Below are 22,220 nucleotides of genomic sequence, written 5' to 3'. Positions count from 1 at the left end.
AAGAGCCCACATTTTTCTAAATTGTGATGGAATTTACTCACACTGTTAAGTTTAATTAATAAATTTACGTAATTTACTCACTCCAGCTTCTCCCGAGGCGCACATTACCCAGAACTGATATTAGTGTTGTGAAAAACTGAGAAATGAACCCAGCACACAGGGCGCAGTGCATGGGCATCCCAAGGACGGCCCCAGCAAGCAGTGTGGAACACCTGCTCTCATGGAGCTCCCACGTCAAGGGGATGCGCGGGGCGGGAGGGGCAGCCAGGACACAGAACAAGGACGCTCCAGTCCCAGGGGGCGCCTTCCTCACCCAGCCAGCCAGCCCACACACTAACAGCTCCTGCACCACCCAGGCCTCCGCAGACCACTCTGTGGGTGGCCCAAGCTGCACAGGCTCCTCAGTGAAGTTACACTGCAAATTAACCTGCCAATTCCTTTATGGAAGACTGCTTTTTACCGTACTTTAGGCTACTTATAGAACTTAACTATGTTATAGATTTGCATATAAAATATGGAACTACATTAAATGTTTATATATCCATTTAAATGGAAAATGGTTACCCTAGCAACAAAACACTCTAAGTGTTAAAAGTTTACATTTCGTTGTCAATCTGAAAGCGTGCTGACAACTCCGTGGGAACAGGTATGCATTCTACATTGTCTGGCAAGAAAACCTAGGTCCAAGTGAAGCACTCAACCATCCAGCAGAGAGCACTTTGTCTACGACGCAGGGTAGAGTACGCTGCTGGCATCAGATAGGAAAGAACTGGTGTTCTGTTGAAGTAAGACCTCACCCTCCAACACGTGGAATACAAAGCACGTTTCCGAAATCTGTTCCATGGCAAATCCAAGCCACCGACAGAACTGAGCTGTGCCCTGTGTGGCGTGGGCGCTGGCCCCTGGCAGCTGCAGGTGTGGCTTCACCTGCTACATGCTGAGGGTGGGTTTCACAATTGCTAGGGTCCGCACAGTGGATGCGGGGGACACGATACACCCACTTGACCATGACCTCAAAAATATGTACCAGAGCTCGTGAGGGTTTCTGCACAAATAAAGGGGACAGCTTTCTTGCATTTGTCCATTTCTTTCCTTTTCTACATCTACTCCGCACAACTTTCTGGAGTTCAGAACTCAGCTGGAGCTGGCCCCGGCACACAGTGTAAGCATTCACACACCTAGAGCACCTGCCAAGGACAGAAAGATGTCCGCTGACCCTTAGGCCAAGCTGCCAGCCAGCAGCGTGTCATGGGACAGGAGGGCCAAGGCAGTGGCTCAGATCTGTCTCCTCTTGGATGTAACTGCAAATCCATTAAAGATGCCCTACCACCCTTCATCTCACACAGATCAAGTCAGGCTATAATTTCCCATGATGAAAGCTCAACAGTTACCAGTCCTTGGGGGACAGACTTCACTGCCCCCAACAGGAGAAAACTGTACTGTATCTGATTTCAGTTCATAACATGCAAATGAAGGAAACAGTCGACTTAATCACTCATCTGCCAAGTAACATAACAGGCACAGCTGCGGCTTAACAAGGGCTTCAGCATCAGGCATGCCAAAAGCAGCTAAAATCCATTGGGGTTTAAAATCATTTATTTGACTTTTCTCTCTAAAGATATGCACACCATGAGCCCAGGTGGTGGATGCCTGATCTGTGAGCCCCAGGGAGGGGGATTGAGTGGGGTCTGGGTCGTCTGAATTTGGCCCTTAGACCCACCTGTGAGAATTGATCCTCCTCAGTAGTAAAGTCGGAGCAGTGGATGGATGGCTAAGATCCACATAGGGGACACTACAGCCCATGGTGGCCTGCAGATGACATGTGCTACCATAGCAGGGGAAGCAGAACAGAACAAATTGGACAGCTACTCCAGCTCAACGGTGACAGCAAATATCTGGGCAAATGGAGACCCTAAGGTGGACTATGTCAGCCAATGGACATTGGACTGGCAAGCTGGGCGTTTCTAAACTATCACAACTACCTGGGCACAACCCTCCGTGCGTGTGCCACATCAGGACCCTGGGTTGACATCGGGTGGCTGCTCCCCATCCCCAGGTGCTGGGGTGGGTGGGAGGCTGGGTGTGGCTTCTCCCTGTCTCTCCCCTCCCACCAGATACAGGAAAAATAGAGAACTTGCAAACAACGATCACACCTACTTATCTACGACCCTTGATCCTTCCACCCTAATCAACTATGTAAGTATCATTCGAAATAAAAATTAAAAAAAAAAAAGATTATGCAGTTATCAGAGTCCATAAATCCCATTATGTATGAATGAAAGCACATATTTTCAAACTCTATCATATTTTTCTTATTTATAATATTAGCAAAACCTATAGTTACTGGGAATTGATTTCAATTTATTATTTAGTAGTCCATCTGGCACTACAAATGCACACTAAGGACTTGTCTAACAGTGACCAACAGTCCTGTCTGCCCATACCCACACCAAGGCATCCTACTACAGCCACATGCTGTCCTCACAGCACCTACTGGGCACACTGCTTCCTCCACAGCATGCTGACACCAGGAAGAGCTGTTACCCACCAAACATTATATCAGTCTTAAAGATAATCTACTTAAAAGTGTGACGTAAGCTGGGAAATCCAGTCAGCTGAAATTTACATGTGGTGTAACGTTGACATCTAGTGAATGCTGAATGACTTGACACTTTGTCAAACACTGATCAACGGATCGATAACCCAGAATTCTACCAGACTACTGAAAACTCACACTGCCACACATACCTTCAATAAAGCATCTACTATATGTATTAACTGTCAAAAATGGTGAGCCGTTAGTATAAATGACTCTTTTTGTGTGGAGTCTGTGTCGTGTTTGTTAGTAAAATAACTCAGACTGGAATGTCAAATAAACTTATGTAAGAATAACAGGAAAACTAGAAATAAAATTTTTGTTTGGATTAGCAGCATTTAATACTTGACTGTTTCTAATGAAATGAGGGTCAAAAGGCACCGCCCCAGCCGTGAGTGCCGGAAAACCCAGCCGACTGCGGCTTCCCCTCTAACCCTGCTTGGCACGGCAGCATCACGTGCCCGTGTAGACCCGTCACAGACAGAACCCTGGCACACCAGCACATCCTGGGAAAACGCATTAAACCTCTCCTTTCCTCACGCACACGCCCATTTCCAGGGTCCCATGACAACAAGAAAAAAAAAAAATAAACCTAACACTGTGAGTGCCAAATGTTATTTGTAGTATTTAAAGGTCCAGAAACTATTTTTTATGGGTAAGACTTCTTTCCTGAGCAAATTACTGAATTCTTTGTTTGAAAATGCTACATTAGGGCCTGGCGCAGTAGCCTAGTGGCTAAAGTCCTTCCCTTACATGTGTGGGATCCCATATGGGAGCCGGTTTGTGTCCCATGATGCTCCACTTCCCTTCCAACTCCCTGCTTGTGCCCTGGGAAGGCAGTCGACGGCCCAAAGCCTTGGGACCCTGCACCTGCGTCAGACCCAGAAGAGGTTCCGGGTTCCTGGCTTCAGACCGGCTCAGCCATTGCGGCCGTTAGACCCCCTTGGGGGGTGAACCAGAGGATGGAAGATCTCTCTGTCTCTGCTTCTCTCTGTAAATCTGACTTTCCAAGAAAAATAAATCTTTCTTTTCCAAAGCTGCATTACTGAGGGATGGTGCTACGGCAGAGCAAGTCACACCTGTGATGCTCACATTCCTTATGCATTCCTAGTGTGAATCCGGCTGCTCCACGTGCGTCCAGCTCCCTGTTCTAGGCGTGCAGAAGCAGTGGAGACGGCCCAACTCCCCAGGTCCTTGCTCCCATGTGGGAGACCCAGGAGAAGCTCCTGACGCTGGCCTCACTCCACCCCAACTTGAATTGCTGTCGTCACTGAGAGAGTGAACCAGTTAGAAGCCTTTGTCTCCACTGCCTTCCAGGCCTCAAGCAGGGAGCTGGAAGGGAAGTGGAGCAGCCGGGATACAAACCGGCACCCAAATGGGATCTAGGGGCATGCAAGGCGAAGACTTTAGCCACTAGGATACTGCACCGGGCCCCAACAGACCTCTTAAAAGCGATTTATTTATTTGAAAGGCAGAGTTAGACAGACATGAAGTGCTGGTTCGCTTCACCGTGAGCTGGGCCAGGGTGAAGCCAGGAGCCTGCAGCTTGCCCTGGATCTCCTCCATGGTGCAGGGGCCATGGTTTTCCTGGATCCATTAGCAGGCAGCTGGACATGAACTGAACAGATGTGACTAGAACTCAAACCCATATGGGATACCAGTGTCACAAAGCATTTAATTACATTCTACAAAAAACAAAAAACACACAGTATCAGAAATCGGCACCAGTCCAGGGAGGCCCCACGCAGCAAGACGGAACACCGGAAGCCGAGCAGCTGCACAGCACCGTCTGGGACGAGAGAGGGGGCAGACTCCTGTGGGTGCCAGGAAGTGCCACAACTCCGCTGTGCAGGGCTGCAGCCCTTGGAAAACCACTTGTTCTAAAGGATATTTAGCTATTCTTGCTTTGCAGATGCCACAGCCACGCTAAATCAGGACACTGAAACACAATTTTAAAAGTCTCCTGTTTGACCATTCCCCTCACACCCCGAGCACTGATCCACCCCGACGGAAACAGGTTCAACTCGGTCTTCGCTGCCTTCCTGTCTCTGCACACCCATGACAACTCACGCCTGCTTCAACCTCAAGCACTCTACAGGTGAGAGTCAACTGCATGACCTCAGCAATGAGCCCGAACACCCACACACATGCCACAAAGAGGAAAGAAAATGCAGAAAAATATGACAGGTAAGATCAGGAGAAGTTACAGCATTCTGCCTCAACAGCGAAAGCACAAGGCAAGAATGCCAACAATCCTATCGTTGAGTTATTGTTTATAAACTTCCATGGACACAACTACCATGGCAGGGCAGGCTGCACATGAAAACTCCCGGCTTTATTTGGCAGCTTGAGAAAAGTATGTGTACAGGGATTGAAACTATTCCTGAGCTGAAGAGGAGAGCGACACCTCTGTGGGCAGAGCCCTGGTCTGGGCTGCGATGAGCCGGCCCACCCGCCGTCTGCTGGCTCCTGGTGGGAGGGGTGGTACCTGGGCTCACAGAGCCACCGGGATTCTCAGGGGCACAGCACGCGGAGCATCCAACTCTCAGACCTCCTTACTCAGTGGCAATCTGAGCACCTGCTACACTCGCAGTTAGCACAAGTGGGGGACAACATGCCTCCGTGGCTGGCACGCTGTGAAGGCATGACAAAATAGTAAAAACACACAACCAATGCAGGTAAGTTAAGTTTGTGGGGATACTGAATAAACAGTGAAACGTGAGCACTGTTTTCCAAAGGCTCACTTCCCCTGGGCTCCATGGAGACCTCCTTCTACAGCCGTGGTAAGCAGGGGCAGTGACGCTGCGGCTGCTCAGGAAGGCCAGGGATGTGACATGTTTGAGTACAAGTGCCACCTGCGAGCTGGACACAGGGACCTAGTCTCTGAGGTCAGGATGGCCACAGCGCCCCACCGGGAGAGGCAGCGGACAGAGCCAGAGGCCCTCTGCAGCCACGGCCCCACCCTTCACTCCAGGGGCAGGAGATGCTGCGGGGGTCCAACAGAGAAATGACATTCAACAGAGCCACAGATCAGGAAAACACAGGCAGATATTTATCTGGCTTGGAAAAGTGAAGTTCCAATCACTCCACAGCACTCCCCTTTGTTTTAAATCACTATTGTTTAGTGCTACTGGGTGGAAAATTTTTTAGAATTTCAATACCTTTTCCATTTCCTGCTTAGGTTTGGAAAGAAGAAAGTCAGCAACGAGCAGCTGAACACACCGGCGAAACGCCTGGGCATCTAAATAACTCAGCCAAAGGAACAGGTTTTATTAGAAAAGAAGGTTTTTCCATCAAATCACCACCTCTGATCACGGAGGGAAGCAAGCTCAGGGTGCTTGCACCCACCGTGGCTCCCACCCGGGCAGCTGCAGCGCTGTCGCTGGTTGCCCACCTCTCTCTCTCGGTCTTTGAGGTGTTCATCCTGCTCGCAGGCCGACAGAGAACCCACACGGCCCCTGAAGCTGGCCGGGCTGACGGGACCCCCTTCCCTGTATCTCATTCCCCCTTGCTCTTTCCCAAAGCTGGTCTCACCCTCCTGTCCTACTGCCCCCAGGGTAGAACTGTTCTGTTTTCAAGAGCAGCTGCTGTTTGTGCTGCTGAGGGCTGGCCTGGGTCGTGCATGCCAGCAGTGGATCTGCAGCCCTCCTCCTGTCCTCTAAGCCTCGACCCAATGCCTCCCAGTTAACAGAGGGCGGATTGCACTGCACTTCTGCCAAACCCCAACTAACTTAGGTTCGCATTATCCTGCTTCCAAGCAAGAACCAAGCGTTTCTCTACAGCCCATCTCATCTTCAAAAAAATACTCAAAATTTGTGCCAAAGATGATGTGCCTATGGAGAGAACTCACACATTTTTTTCTTGCATTCAAATTTCTCAATAAAGTGTCCACAATCTACCTTCCTCTCTGTCCGAGGCCGCTCTCTAAAGTCTCAGTAACACAGTCAGTAATCACATCCTTCCCACCTGCCCCAGTCTCTCAGCCCATTCACAAGAGGAGCCCACCAGTGACTGCGAGTTAGTGCCGGAAGGGACACGCAAGACACCAGTGGAAAGCAAACACCCCAGCCCCATCGGCACCTCTTCAACAGGACAATCCACCAAAGAGCATCCAACCTGAACCACTGTGCTGGTCACCAAATGCTGCAGCAAATTTGTAATCTCCATTTCAACGAAAGTGAGAACAGAAAATAGTCACTGCCCTCCCTTCCTATGATAAACTTGAAAAAACATCACCTGAGCTTTCCAAACACGTGAAACAGAGGCAACAGCACAACACATTTCCTGGAAAATTCTCGGCCTTCAAAACACTCAGAAACACATTCCTTAAAATGCAAAGATGGGGGCTGTTGATGTGGCTCAACAGGCTAATCCTCCATCTTCAAGCGCCAGCATCCTATATGGTCATCGGTTTCTATCTCAGCTGCTCTACTTCCAACCAGCTCAGTGTTCATGGCCTGGGAACGCAGCACAGCATGGCTCCAAGTCCTTGGAACCTTGCACTCACAGGGAAACCGGAGGAGGTGCCTGGCTCCTGGCCTCAGATTGGCTCAGCTCTGGCAGCTGAGCCACTTGGGTATGAGCCAACAGACAGGGGCCTTCTCTTTTTCTCTGTCTCCCATTGTCTTTCAAATCAAATAAATAAATCTTAAACAGAGAGAGAGACAGAAAGAGAGACAGAAGAAAGAATACCAGGAGGAGAAAAATACCAAAAACCAAAAATAAGTGGTAAGAGAACCAATTCCCACTAGGAAACTAAAGAAACATCAATTCCTCCCTGAAATATATTGTCAAGCTTTCTTCAAGGAAAAAAATGAGGTTTTCTTGGTATAATTGATAAAAATGTGTTACCTAAATGCACTGAGAAGACAATGAACTCAGGGGGTGGTAACTGCAGCCAATGTATGACTAGCTCTAAGACAATTCTGTAACAGTTGAGAAGACAGCAGGTGTTTCAGGAGGATGACAGGTGAAGGGGAATATGAGAGCAGCCGGACCGACAGCAAGCGCAGCAGAAGCAGGGAGTCGCAGGCAAGCAGGCACCTATGCAGGGTCGGCTTCCACCTGAAGCAACGCAGCACCGACACTGAAAGAGCAAGCCAAGGGAGGATGACTTTCTGAAAGCAAAATCCAATTCACCCAAAAACAAGTAAAACACCGCACAGTAAACTTTCTGTTTTGATGACATTAATATTGAAGCAAAGGTAAAAGCAAAAATAAGACTCAGTAAAGGACGACAAGACACACAGCTCAAGGTCCAAGGCAGATAAGAAAGGCACACATCAGAGCTAAAGCTGCAGAAGCAACGCACTGCCCAACATCCCACAAACTGCTTCCCAAACAGGGCCTGCTCCAGACGAGGCTCAATCCCACAGAAGCACCGGCAATGTGCAGTGCGCGGGGCAGAGGCCCGACCAAGAGGAGCTGCAAGGAAGAGAAGGCAGAGCAGGCTCCAGCGGGAGAGAGCAAGTGAAAGGCCCCCACAGCCAGCTAGACAAGGACACCCCTGGGGCCTGACCCCTGGGAGAGCACACATCCTAACATGGCTCCAGCCGATGTCAGCTTCTGTCTTAGACACAACCCCGTAACAGGACCATCAAACTGCTTCAAGATTTACGTCGGGCATAAAACATTAAAGGCTGAAACGATTTTGATAATTTTAAACACAATACAAGCTGTCTCACACAGACAACTTTCAGAAAAAGTTCTTTCAGTGGGATTTCTAACATGTAATTCAGCACAGGCTCTGCAGTAAGAGTTAGACCAGAAGGAGCAGCTCATTGTTCACTTCAAAAATGGTGACATTTCATCAAAAAGAATGATTTGCTTTCCTTTTGCTTTGGGAAAAGATTTTTCAAAGGCCAATCTTACATGAGTATACTGCACCACATCCGTATGTGCAAAGTATCACTGTGGCGGGGATAAGGGACTGTTAAACACAGCAAGGTAGACTTGATGTCTAGACAAGATAGCGACGCAAGCTGGACTTTTAACAATGTTTGTGATTTGCTCTAACAAAGCGAAAACAAAGAATGTTTCTATTCCATAGGGTGGGCATGAAACGCACTGATCAGGCACGCACCACAGTACATGCAGCTGCCACTACTTGGAAATCTATTTCATCTCACCAGCTGAGGCTAAAAGTAGATTCTTTCCATGCTCACAACTTCCACCAACAATCTTCAGAAGACTGTGCGTCTGGCTACTCTTACAGCTGCTCTAAAAGAAACAAAACCAGCCTACCATTGAGCCTGAGAGACAATGAGTGTGTTGGACTCACGGGCCATGGACAAGAGCTGCAACCAAGCAGCCCCGCACGAAGGACACGTGTCCAATGCCGATCACACAGAAAAGACCTACTTTGTTGTAGCATCTTATTTTTAAATCTTCAGGCAGGAGATGATGGTCCAAGCACCTGGGACTCTGCCGTGCGTGTGAGAGAGGACACTGGGAGTTTACAGGAAAGTAATGTGGACCTAGGGGCTTGATGCTAGAATTCTACCTCATTGAAACTGGAATTGATTTCTCAAGAGCGCCTCAGGCTTTGGGGTTGAATACATTAAGATATGAGGAGTCTTCAAGAGTGTACAGGAAATGGGCCCAGTCACTACGGCCACCGGGGGAGCAAAGCAGCTGATGGGAGACTCACTACTCTCACTTCAAAACTACTGACATGCACGGAAACGTCCTGTTCTGGTTCTGGCTGCTCTGTGCCATTGGTGTGACAACGAAACACCTCCAGGATCCGATTCAGGTTAGGTCCCCTTCAACCAAGGCAGAGAATTTTTGAATCTATGTGAAAATTGCCACTTTGAGAAAAAGTCTTGATTCTCTTACAATTTCTAATGATTTTTACATGATTATATAACAATTTAGGGACGTTTACTTCAAGCTCTGGAAAGTGAAAACATGAAACATGCTTGTACAACAAGTGACACTGTACAAAGCATTTCACATTCAATTCTTGTAAAATTATAACAGCTTATCAGGTAGGTTAAAAATCAAAAAAGACCCTACTTTTCAGAAACTTACTGCTAAAAATTAGCTTTAAACACTATTTTTTATATTCTATTTAATAGCTGGAAAAAGCTTAAATGTACATGAAAAACATGAAATATATCTAACCCTAATATTAAAAAACATGCTAACATTTTCTTTATATTCTTCCATGCAATGTCTAAAAGTTCTTTTTTTTTTAAACTAAATAATTATATTCTCTAAGCAAATAAAAAATTTCTTATTTTATAAAAAAACAAGGACAGGAAACTACAGTAATCACAATGACTAAAATTAGCTTAAATTAAAAAATTGTTTCTACTACAACTTCAGCACCCCAATGGGTAAGACCAACGAAATCTACGTGCTCAACAGATGTGTGCACACACCAAGTGCTGATACACAGACGGACCCGGGGAACACACCAAGTGCTGATACACAGACGGACCCGGGGAACACACCAAGTGCTGATACACAGACGGACCCGGGGAACACACCAAGTGCTGATACACAGACGGACCGGGGAACACACCAAGTGCTGATACACAGACGGACCCGGGGAACACACCAAGTGCTGATACACAGACGGACCCGGGGAACACACCAAGTGCTGATACACAGACGGACCCGGGGAACACACCAAGTGCTGATACACAGACGGACCGGGGAACACACCAAGTGCTGATACACAGACGGACCCGGGGAACACACCAAGTGCTGATACACAGACGGACCCAGGGACAGCAGACTCTCACCTGCTCAATCTCTTTGGTTTTCATCGCTATTGCTTTAGAACGAGTGCTGAGCTGGCTGTCTTCCACGCCTTTGGGTGCACTGGATTCAGGTTCCTCGGGCTGCTCAGTGAACAATGGTGCCGTGGGTTCCACCTTGAAAAGGAATTCACAATGGGTCATGACTTTCTCAAAGCATGGGGAATGCTGACAGCTGGAATAGATTACACTCAAGCAAGTGCTAGGACTTGTAACGCAAAAACTTACTTCAATTTTATTAGGTACAGGCGCACAGGTGAACAGAATGGAAGAGGAAATACAGCTTTAGAAGTTGTCCAAAGCTGGATTAGTGACTCCCCTTTAGCAATCTAGTTCTACAACCTTCAAATGAAAAAGGCCTACTGCAAATGAGGTGTGTATACAAGCAGTTTATTAAAAGGAAATATGACCAAAAAAAGGGCCTCCACTTTCAGAACTCAAAGCATCTTGTTCCAACCACCTGAAAATTGATTAAAATCATTAAAATAAACAATTTCACAAAACAATAATAACCACACTATTTCATAGCAATATTTTATTAGTAAATAATCTCACGGGTTATTCATGATCAATATATTGTCAACTGTGTCCTTCCACCTGCGTCCCTCCCTCCACCAAAGAGAGAAAGACAGAGAGAGAGAGAAAAGCAGGTAGGCAGTAGGCAGTGTACGCAGGAACAGAAGTGATAGCACCGCTAACAGTGTGGACAGACAGAAGATAATGTGTAGGTCCGACTTGCTGCAGCGTTTGAGCTGCCACTTGGATGTCCACATTTCATGGCTGATGCCGTACTGCCATGGCTAAGTGACAGTGCAGGTCCATGCTGCAGTGGCTGGCACGCAACAGATGGCTAAAATCTTTCAGTTTCTGCCATCCACCTGGAGGACCTGTTTCCTGGCATACTAGCCCAGGCCAGACGATAGCAGCCATTTGGGGAATTAACCAGCAGACGGAAGACATGTATGTAATTGTGGGTCATTGCCACTTTGCAACTGAATTAATGAAAACATAATGCGCATTTCCTGTACACTTCTTTTTTTAAAAGATTTGTTTATTTTTATTACAAAGTCAGATATACAGAGAGGAGGAGAGATAGAGAAGAAAATCTTCCGTCGAATGATTCACTTCCCAAGTGAATGCAACGGCCGGTGCTGTTGTCAATTTGAAGCCAGGAGCCAGGAACTTCTTCTGGGTCTCCCACACAGGTGCAGGATCCCAAAGCATTGGGCTGTCCTCAACTGCTTTCCCAGGCCACAAGCAGGGAGCTGGATGGGAAGTGCAGCGGCCGCCCATATGGGATCCCAGCGTGCTCAAGGCGAAGACTTTAGCCACTAGGCCACGTCATCGGGCCCATTTCCTGTACACTCTTGAAGACTCCTCATATCTTAATTTCACTTGGTTTTTCTTGCTTGCTTATTTTTTTTTCTTTGCTAGTCTGGCTAAAAGTTTGCTTTGCTCATCTTCTTATAATAATGGCTCTTTTTCTTGCATTCTGTAGTTGTTTAGTCTCAATTCTATTTCTGCTGTGATTTTCATCATTTTTTATCTCCTTTTTCTTTAATAAGTCCATGAAATGCATTATTAATCATCTGAGATATTTCTATTTTTCTGTAGACATGACCCTCTCAATACTGTTTTTGGTACATCTCATGGGTTTTGATATTTTGTTTTTATGTCTTCAGAGTTTTTCTTTTTCCTTATTAATTTCTCCAGTGACACACAGGTCATACAGTAGCATCATTTTCTTCAAGAAAGTTTGTTTCTTTTTCATTTCTTCAATGACACATTAGTCATTCAGTAGCATATTATTTAACTTCATGTTGCTAATTTTCTACTTTTCTTTCTGCTGTTGATCTTGTTTTATGGCTTTTCATTTAAGGGGATGTATAGTAACTGTGTAATAGAGACTATCATATCCAGATGTGAAGATACAGTGCAGTATGCATCTCTACTTCGAAAGCAAAGATGGCTCCCTATGAAACTGTTAAATGTATCTTGACAGTAGGATGCTGGACTCTCTGCCATTGTCCATACCTACAATGTCAGGATATACTTAATAGCAGAATGATGGACTTAGGAGTGTATGATGGGCTACACTATTGTAGTAATACTGGGGGGCGGTGAGGGGAAGGAAAGGGTTTGGGAAGGGGGAGGGGAAATCCAGGAGCCTACGGACCAGTATCATAAAATAAAATTTTGTTTTAAATTACCACAAAAAAGGAGGTGGGGGGACATGGGGGGGAATTAAGTACTACTATTGCTGTTCATATTCCACATAAATGAAGCCTGCATAAAGTCTTGCTAATTAAAGATAAAATATTAAGGACATAAGCAGTCTTATTCTAAAAAAGCAATTTATAAAATTATATAATACTTAGTAACATAAAAATCATTATTTTAAATTATTAAATCACCAAAGTGACCATGTCAAAGGCATTTTTCTTTATACTACATCGTTAACACTGTTCAGTAATAACGGAAGAGTGCCAAAGGGCATACTGAGCTCTTGGATACAGTTACTCAAACACATGTAAGTATCTACAGGCACAGCTGGAAGCCAGAGCAACCGACACAGCTAGAACATCACAGCTAGAACATCGAGCCTGTGTTACCTACCCACACAGCCATTCACAAGCAACTGTGTATCCAACCACAGAGCTAGAGCAGGAGCACATGCCTATCCAAGGGACAGCTAGAGCAACAGCAGGCATGTGTGTATCTACCCACACAGCTAGAGCAACAGCAGGCATGTGTGTATCTACCCACACAGCTAGAGCAACAGCAAGCACACACATATCTACCCACAGAGCTACAGTAATAAAGAGGATCTGACCTATTCAAGGACAATGGATATCTGAAGGACACATCCGTGTTCCTAAAAGAGCGCCTCAATTCTGACAGGATTTGCTCTTCATATGAACAGTGCACAAAAAATCTTATTGTAGACTACAAAACCGTAGGTAAGCATATTACTTCCACATGAAATTTCAAAGGTTGATATTCCACAGGCTGTTCAAGTCTGCGATGCTTCAGAACCAAAGATTCAGCTCCCTAATGCACTTGAGAGAATGGCCGAAGATGGCCCAAGGGCTTGTGGTCCTGACCTACATAGGACACCTGTTCGAAGCTCCTGGTCTCAGCTTGACCCAGCCCTGGCTGTTGCACCCATTTGTGCAGCCAACTAGAGGGGGAAGACATCTTTCTTCTGATACCTAATATCAATACAGCCCGTAATCCAAGATCAAATCAATTTTTCCTCTGAATGTATTAGTTTGTGATTAGATCCTGTTAGGCCCTTCCCTTAACAACCCATCTTATAATTGCAAATCAGTCTCTTACTAGAATGAACTCCCTTAGGTAAAGGAGTAGCCATTGACTTCAGCAGGCTGAAGGGTATTTTCAGGGTGACAGAAGTCCATGTTCCTGTCCTCAAAATCCCCAAAAGAACAACTGCTGATGAACCAAAGGAGGGTTCCCCAGGAACCCCCCAGGGAGTTCATACACACCTCTCACCTCAGACTCCATCCCAAACAACCCTGACACTCAAGGAGTCTGGGAACTGGGCCCAGCTGCCTGGCTCACTGCCCTCCAGTGACTGGCTTGCTGTGCACAGGTGGACCCAGGTGTTAGGTTTCTCTAAAACCCGTGCTGCACTGTTCTTAAGCTTCCAAACTAGCAGAGACACTGAGAGACAAGATGATGACAATGGCAGTCGCTGCGTGCTGGCTATAGCTCTCACAGGTCAGACCTTACCTCATACTCGGAAATATCTGGCAAGTTCCTTTCATCCACCTTCTCCAGCTCCTCAGCCGCCCACTTGCTTGCAGCCTCCGCAAGCTCCTTCGCAGTTGGTCTGCTGGGTTTGTCCAGCGTCTGACAAAAGCGAGTGGACTGTTACCATTCCCAAGGCTTGTGAGCTTTAGACACAACAACCAGCAGACCTCCTTAAGATCACAAGCCTTCAAATCCACATGGAAAAGAGGTACACTCCAAACAACAAAAGACACTGGCAATTCACACAATAACTGTAAATAGAAGACAGAAGACAACACACCGAATTTGACTGCAACACTACCTACATTCCGCAAAATAGAATGAAATCTCCCCAAACACACCATTACTACATGTGTAACCCTACAAAGCCTACTTCCGCAAGATGTTTTAACTTCCTTTTTCAATCCTACAAGTGCTTCCTTCCTCCAACCACATCCAATAGTAAACAAACTACAGCTACAGAGTTATAGAAGACTCCAGGGCTTTTAAACATTTATTTATTTATTTGAAAGCTGGACGGCCAGAGGGAAGGGGCTAAAGGAAAGGGAGGGACATCTTCCACTCATGGTTCACTCCCCAGATGGCCAGGCCAAGGTCAGGAGTCAGGGACCCATGTGAGTGGCAGGGCTGTGCGTTTCAGCTAGCACGTTCTACCTGCCAGGTGCACAGCATGAAGCCGAATCCCAGGAGGCAGCTGCATCACCACGCTCAGCCCAGACCCGGCTTTCAGTTCACGTGAAGCACACGCTAGGTCTAAGATGACTTTATACAGGTACTTTATGACACCGCAATGAAATAGGGCTTAGTAACGTTCATTTCACATAACTGAAAACTAAGAGGTAACAGACTTCAAAGGATCCTAAATAACGCTTGGAAATTCAGCTTTTCTTTCTTTTCCATGTTTTGTTGATATAAATCCAACGCACAGAAGCCTCTAACGAGAATCCATTACTTCTTGGGGATCAATATAAACATGAAGAAATTAAACTCTGTTCTGGATCACAGATCTTACTTCCCACAACATTAAGGCCTATGTTAGGATTCCATTTTGTGTCCACACAACACATTTCCATCCTGTAGGCCCTGGTACTCCACACTGTGATTGCATCTCTTCTTTGAAGTCCTGTGATTAATTTTACATATGCTCCCTCTCAATGACAGGACAAATACAACTCCAAATCCATAGTTACAACATTTTATAAAGTTTTCAAACACAAATGACAAAAGGCATTATCATTAAACACAATTTCATAAAGTGGCACAGGTTAAGTTTTGTAGCTGCAGAAAGGCTCCCTACCCTGGCTATAGATGTTCCCTCTTCCTCTGGTGTGCACAGACCTTGGTGTGCCAGGCCGTGGAATCACTGACGGCTGGGGCCCACACGGAAGGCCACCAGGTCCGAGGGAACGCTGGGTCCTGATCAAACAAAGGCACTCTAGCCAGACCCGAGACCACCCCTGCTGTCTCAGGAAACATACTGGTACCTATCTGCCACTGCCCAGCACAGGCAGGCCAGCTGGCCAGGCCCTGCTCACCCTGCAAGGCCCAGGGAGCCTGGGCCTCAGCCCCAGGAGCCCGTCTCCTCGCATGTGCCCTGCAGGATTCCTGCCATCCCCACCAGCACCCAGCTCACGGCACATTCGAGAGTGGAGCCCGTTCTGGAGCAGGTCTGTAACAATATTTCTTTCTCGGGCCCGGCGGCGTGGCCTAGCGGCTAAAGTCCTCGCCTTGAAAGCCCCGGGATCCCATATGGGCGCCGGTTCTAATCCCGGCAGCTCCACTTCCCATCCAGCTCCCTGCTTGTGGCCTGGGAAAGCAGGAGAGGACGGCCCAAAGCTTTGGGACCCTGCACCCGCGTGGGAGACCTGGAAGAGGTTCCTGGTCCCGGCATCGGATTGGCGCGCACCGGCCCGTTGCGGCTCACTTGGGGAGTGAAACATCGGATGGAAGATTTTCGTCTCTGTCTCTCCTCCTCTCTGTATATCCAGCTTTCCAATAATAATAAAATCTTTAAAAAAAAAAAAAAAAAAAAAAAAAACAATATTTCTTTCTCTCCCTCTTTCTTTTTCTATCTTTCTCTCTCTTTTTGTGAACACAGGAAAGTATTATAAAACATTACTGGAAAGCAGATTTGCAAGGTTAAGTGTTTTGCAGCAAAAAAAAAAAAAAATTTAAAACTTTACTCAGCTGAGAGATCTTCAGAAAGTTCAGGTGAAACATGTATGTCAAAACTACATGTGAGTTTCAACTGGGGAGGAGCAATAAAATAAACATCTTTTAATTCCATTTAAAGGCACAATTTTACTATTTATTTTTATTTACCTGAACACCAAAGAAAGAGAGCTTCCATTTGTTGATTTGCTTCCTAAATGCCTGCTGGTCTCTGCTCTGTCTAGGATAACTGCGCGATTAGGGCTGAGCCAGGCCGGAGCCAAAGCTGGAATTGCATTCCCATCTCTCAAGCAGTAGCACCTGCTGCACCCCAGGATCCATGAGCAGGAAGCCAGATTCGTCCCAGAGAAGCCAGGACTGAGCACCAGCCAGAGAACATTTGCTACCACTCCCCTTCCCCCCTCTGACCTGCTTATTTAGACAAACTACAGACCTCAACAGCCAAGGGACAGGGCTCTGAAAAGCTGTCCTTTTGTAAAAACAAACGCTCATCTGTATTATTAAAGCAAGCAATGGCTGAGACGTCGCCCAGCCCAGCCTAGCCTAGCATTTTGTACAAGAGGAGACTGGGGCTCAGACAGGGACCTAGAAAGAAATTATCACAGGCAGGCTTAGGAAGGTTTCTAACTGGCCTACCACTCAAAGGGCTATCTATTTAAAACAAAGCTTATGGGGCCCGGCGGCGTGGCCTAGCGGCTAAAAAGTCCTCGCCTTGAAAGCCCCGGGATTCCATATGGGCGCCGGTTCTAATCCCAGCAGCTCCACTTCCCATCCAGCTCCCTGCTTGTGGCCTGGGAAAGCAGTCGAGGACGGCCCAATGCATTGGGATCCCGCACCCGCGTGGGAGACCCGGAAGAGGTTCCTGGTTCCCGGCATCGGATCGGCGCGTACCGGCCCGTTGCGGCTCACTTGGGGAGTGAAACATCGGATGGAAGATCTTCCTCTCTGTCTCTCCTCCTCTCTGTATATCCGGCTTTCCAACAATAATAAAATCTTCAAAAAAAAAAAAAAAAAAAACCCAAAGCTTATAATGTACTGTCTCTAAAAATGAGGAAAAAGCTACTACACACCCACGCTCCCGCTCTGCTGACACGGAATCCGCACACCGGAAGCACTATCTCCCGCAGGAAGCGCCAGCCTGGTGGTGAGCGCCTGCAGCCGGAGACCCCGCTAGACACGGCGGCGTCCCACCAGGGCAGGACTTGGGCAGTAACAGGGACCCGCAGCTGTGGGTTCCCGCTACTCTAGGAGAGACTGCCCCGCTTTCCTGGCTCCTAGTCTGACCCGGCTTGGGCCTGGACCAACCCTAACTGAACTGAGCCAGCAGGCAGGAGTGTTCTCTCTGTTTGTGTACCAGATTAATAATTTTCTTAAAAAGAGAAGGGGAAAAAAAGAGCAGCAGCGTGGGTGTATAGTAGCTTCTTCCTCGTTTTTCGTAACTACCATAAAGAGCTGCACTTTCCCAACACACAAAACAATGAGAAACTTAAAATTCTGGTGTTATGATCCTTTTTTCCAGGCAGGTTTGTACAACAAAATTGTTACTAATTAACACAAAACTATTGGTCAAAATGGCTAAACCCATTATGGCGGATTCCCACCGCTCTGTCTTGAACCCCTGGCCCAGAGTTCTATCCTGGAGCTTTAGTGCACCAACAGCATTATGTTTCAGGGAAAATGAACGTCATCACATTGATTTACTTTTCCTGAGCAGGCACCAGCAGCAGTGGTAACTGTCACTAACTGCCAACCCACATGAGCCCACCTCGCAGGCGGCAAGGCCCCGTGTGGAATCCCTCGTGTGCGAGAGGCGTGTACTGTTATTGGCCCAATGTCAGGCAGGCACAGTCAGGCACATCTACTCATGCTAGGAAATCAGAGACAGAATAACACAGAGTGGGGGAAAAGGAACAACCCAGGTTACAGCCAAAAGCAAGGGGCTGCCTCCTGGGAACAGAACCACTAAACTGTGGGTTCCTGTGACCAAGCAACAGCCCATCTTTAATTTCTAAGGATCAGGAGCAAGTCCTCAGACCGTGGGGGGAGAACGATGCAGCTAAGTGTATCTGTGACTGGAGAACATGGGTCCCCTTCTGAGCCACTGCCAAGCTACAGAATGCAGACAGGGACACATCCATGTCTCAGGACTTGTATGAATTGACATAAGCGGAACACAGGCACTTCGGGATCCAGAACACAGCAGTTACACAAAAATGTCTGCCCATGAGCCTACTCCACCCCCAGCCCAGTACAATCTAGAAACCTGTGTATTCATTCTCCCTTGAGCCAGGGCTGCAGCATTAACCACTCACAGCAGCACAACATGTGGACCACTGCACGGGAACGCTCTGTCTGGCAGCTGTTCCCCTTGCAAATCCGCCCTGCAGGCAGGACTGAAGAGCAGAACCACCTGCCCAAGACAGCTCATCTCATTCACTTGGGCACTGTTCGTACTCTGATTGCAGAACTAGAACAAACCTTTGATGAAGGAACCGCTGAAGAACTCGATGGCGAAGTATCTCGTGAGGTTTTCAAAGACTGGGCAGGTCTCTCTTTACCTAGATAAGAAAACAGGAGATGCAATCTTCTGGTTTCACTCGGTTACAACTAAGTGGGGTGGGGATACGGGGAGCACACCGTCAGCACTGACATACATGAAGTACGTTCTTGTCTAAACCCACCTGACTCTTCCTGAGGCCAACCCCAGCAAAACTCAAACTCAGAAGCAAAGCATGTGCCATTCAGTGCCAGTTAGCAAACAAGTGGGCACAGAGAGGGCCTGGAGGAGGGCAAAGCAGAGGCTGTAGCCAGGGGCTCCCTCTCCCGTGTTCCTCGATGCTCACACAGGGACACTGTCATACAAAGTCCAGGGTGGCTCTGACAGTCCCTGTGCGGCTGTCCACCAGAGGGCACAGCTATGAGGGCGGGGAAGCTCAGAGAATGCTGTACACAGGCCACTGGCAGCCCTCCCTCAAATGCACAGGACATTTTCAAAAGTCACAGCAGGAACCAGCAATTCAAAGCGCTGACTCAGGGCCCAGCACTCCTTCCCAGTCTTTGCTACTTAAATGCAAACCTGTGAGTCAGTTACCCTCGCCTTTAGCCCCTGTAGTGTCCGTTGTTGTATTTCTAGTTGGATACCACACAGTGCTGTAGGTACACAGCATTCTTTACAGAATCATATGTACATTTAAACACTATTATTTTAGCAGGTTCCACCATTTAAAAATAGATTTAGCTAAATTTCATTAAAATTAACAACACTGAATTGTCAGTATTGCATTTCATAAAATGTTCCATGTGTTCAGTAAAACATAATTCTCTGTCTTAACTGGTGGGCAACCAAGAACAAGTAACAGGAAGAGAGGAGAGAAAGACACCATGTGTGAGGTCACGCAGATGCTGCTCAAGCTGAACGGCGGCTGAGGTGAAGAAAGCAGGTGAGAGCCAAAGCAGAGCCAGAGTGGGAGAGCGTGCCAGCTCTTGGACCACAGCAAGATGGAGCGTGAGCCCTCTTCCCTGTGTCCTGGCCACCTAGAGCCATTCTGTAGCCCAGAGGTTCAGAGTGGCAGCTTCTGTGCCAGTTGCACACAGACCCCTGGCATCACGAGCACGTCTCGGAAGCTCCCAAGGGGGCGCACCAGCACACAGTAAGAGGGGGCCAGCAGCCCTGAGATGGGCGACAGTGGCTCTAACCAGAGGATTCTCATCTTGAAGCACCTACAATTAAAGACACAGCTCTAGAAGAATCCTTTAGTTAGCATTACTACAAGCAACCTTCACATTAAGCAAGTTGCAAAGGTCTTGTACACCACAAAGAATCAACAGAAAAGTTACACAGAGCGTCACTACCTCCCCAAATGGCCAAGACCCTGCTTTCTTCCATCACTGTTTGCTGTTCTTTCATCACATGGGGCAACTCCACACTGAACTGCGGTAGTGTGCCCACCCCTGCACGGCAGGCCTCCTTGGCAACAACTGCTACAGCGCCCGCAATCCCCAGAGCCAGAGCTTCAGACCGTAGACGAGGGTGAGCACTCGGGATCAGGCCGGGAGGTGATCTCTCTACCCCGAGCACCCACGGTGCCTCTCCAGCACTCACAGAAGCAGTCCTTGGCAAGGCGTGGCAGCGGGGCCAATCAGCACAGCACACAGCGGAACTGAAGCTCCATTCTCACACTCCCCTGCCCAGGGAGCGAACAACGCCTTCCCTGGGGCTAGCAGGGTCCCTGAGTGCAGCCCAAGGCCTTGTCCTAACCTCCTGGGCTGTACGATGACTGAGGCGAGTACCAGTCAAACTAAGCAAGCAGAGTCCTGGGACCTCACGGGCAGAGCAGGAGGCTTACCAAAAGTGCACACATACTCCTATATGCCTGCTGCACGTGAGAAGCAAGGCAAGAGGCAGACACAAAGGAGCAGCTGATGCCAACAGCAACAGCAGGAACAGAGAAGCTAACAGAAAGCCGTGACCCTGATCCCAGCCTAACTGGGCTCGGGACTCAGCCTGCCAGCCGACCCCAAGCCCCCCAAACCCTTCTCGCTGGGTCTTCTGCTGTTCACCTCTGACTATTCAAACCTTTCTCCCTGGCTCTTCACCTATGGCTCTGACAACAGAATAAAGGAAAAATCACACATTTCTCCCTCTACCATAGCCTCTCCTAACTGGAGCCTCCCGACTCTTCACATTCCCAAATCAAAAATCTAGCTCCAAACTCACCTCTTTCTGGCTTTCCTTCATTCTGCCGTTTGTAGAAGGTACCCGCACGCGTGGGCTCTAGGGAAAGGTGGGCAGGAAGGAGTTAACACCAGCACCTCTGTGCCCGGGAAGAATGAGAACTCAGAAGTAAAGCAACGGGAAAAGGGACTCTCCTGCCTTTCCTGGGGACCCTAAGTTCCTAGCCTGGCTGCAGCTAAGGAAGAACACAACAGCAGGAAAGCGCTGCATCTCGGGGTCGTAAGCAAGCTCAAACAGTCTTCTGTGACATACCTCCAACAGCTCTGCAGAGACTGCAGTCACAGCAAGGGTTCTACAATACTGCCCTTCCACGGAAGAAGCTTCCATTCGTCCACACGAGGAAGCAGCAGGGGCAAGCACAGGCCTCCTGAGGCCTCCTGAATCCCCTAAAGACAGATCTAGGAAAAACCATCATAAAAATCAAAGGAACCCAGGCAGAGATCCCAAGGAGCCAGGGCGGTTCTCTGGGCAGCCGCCTCATCCTCCCAGGGTGGCTCCAAGATTTCAGAAAGACTGTATGCAGAGGTAATCCCTCCTGCCTCCCTCCAGGGCTTGCTAACAGCGCCTCCAGGAGCACCAAGCCCCTGCTCCAGTGCTATACAAAGTCCAATCGCATGCTATTTCCCAAGTCCTGTATTTTGTGAGACTCCTGTGTGCACGCAGTGAAAAATCTGTATTGGATCCTACTGATTCACCTGCTTTTCGGTTTATCATGCAGAGGGTGGAGGGCAGTTCCAAACCCCCTACAAAGGACATGGGTAAGCGGAAGTACTAACATGTCGTCAGTCAAGAACGGCGCGAGGAGAAAGGAGCCGGAAAAGGAGCACAGCAAGTGAGATTCTGGAGAGCGAACAGATACAAAAGTGCTTCACGTCGAACCCTCACCTGACCCACACTCCAGAGAGCGCACAGTCAGATCTCTCTCAGCCCCTCAGCCTCCCTTTTCACCCAAGCACCTCACCTAAGTTACTCCGGAGAGCTCACAGTCAGAAAGGATCGCCCCTCCTGGCCCACACACAAGCAATATCAAGAATGAGAGAGGAGGGGCCAACACGTGGCACTCAAGTTCAAACAGCCACATGGGACACAGGAACACAACCATTCCACTTCCGATCCAGCTCACTGCTGGCACACCCTACTGCTCAGGATGAAACCCCTAGCTCTAGGCCAACGCGAC

The 22,220-nt window shown here is 48.0% G+C and overlaps 1 protein-coding gene across 5 annotated transcripts in view; it reads right to left on the bottom strand.

Annotated features, from left to right (window-relative positions):
* The window catches only part of PPHLN1 (periphilin 1), a 70,883-nt gene that overhangs the window by 1,265 nt on the left and 47,398 nt on the right, over positions 1–22,220 (bottom strand). For 2 of the 5 annotated variants that reach the window (XM_004597888.4, XM_058656125.1), the window contains 4 exons: positions 21,026–21,082; positions 18,787–18,866; positions 14,116–14,235; positions 10,348–10,479 (listed from right to left, as the gene is read on the bottom strand). In XM_004597888.4, coding sequence (XP_004597945.2) covers positions 10,348–10,479; positions 14,116–14,235; positions 18,787–18,866; positions 21,026–21,082 — 389 coding nt within the window. The remainder of the gene's footprint in view (positions 1–10,347; positions 10,480–14,115; positions 14,236–18,786; positions 18,867–21,025; positions 21,083–22,220) is intronic. The other 3 variants (XM_058656126.1, XM_058656127.1, XM_058656128.1) reach the window with 3 other exon arrangements.

Source organism: Ochotona princeps, chromosome 27 (genome assembly GCF_030435755.1).
Source record: "Ochotona princeps isolate mOchPri1 chromosome 27, mOchPri1.hap1, whole genome shotgun sequence".
Taxonomy (NCBI): Eukaryota; Metazoa; Chordata; class Mammalia; order Lagomorpha; family Ochotonidae; genus Ochotona; species Ochotona princeps.
This window is presented reverse-complemented; position numbering and strand designations above follow the sequence as displayed.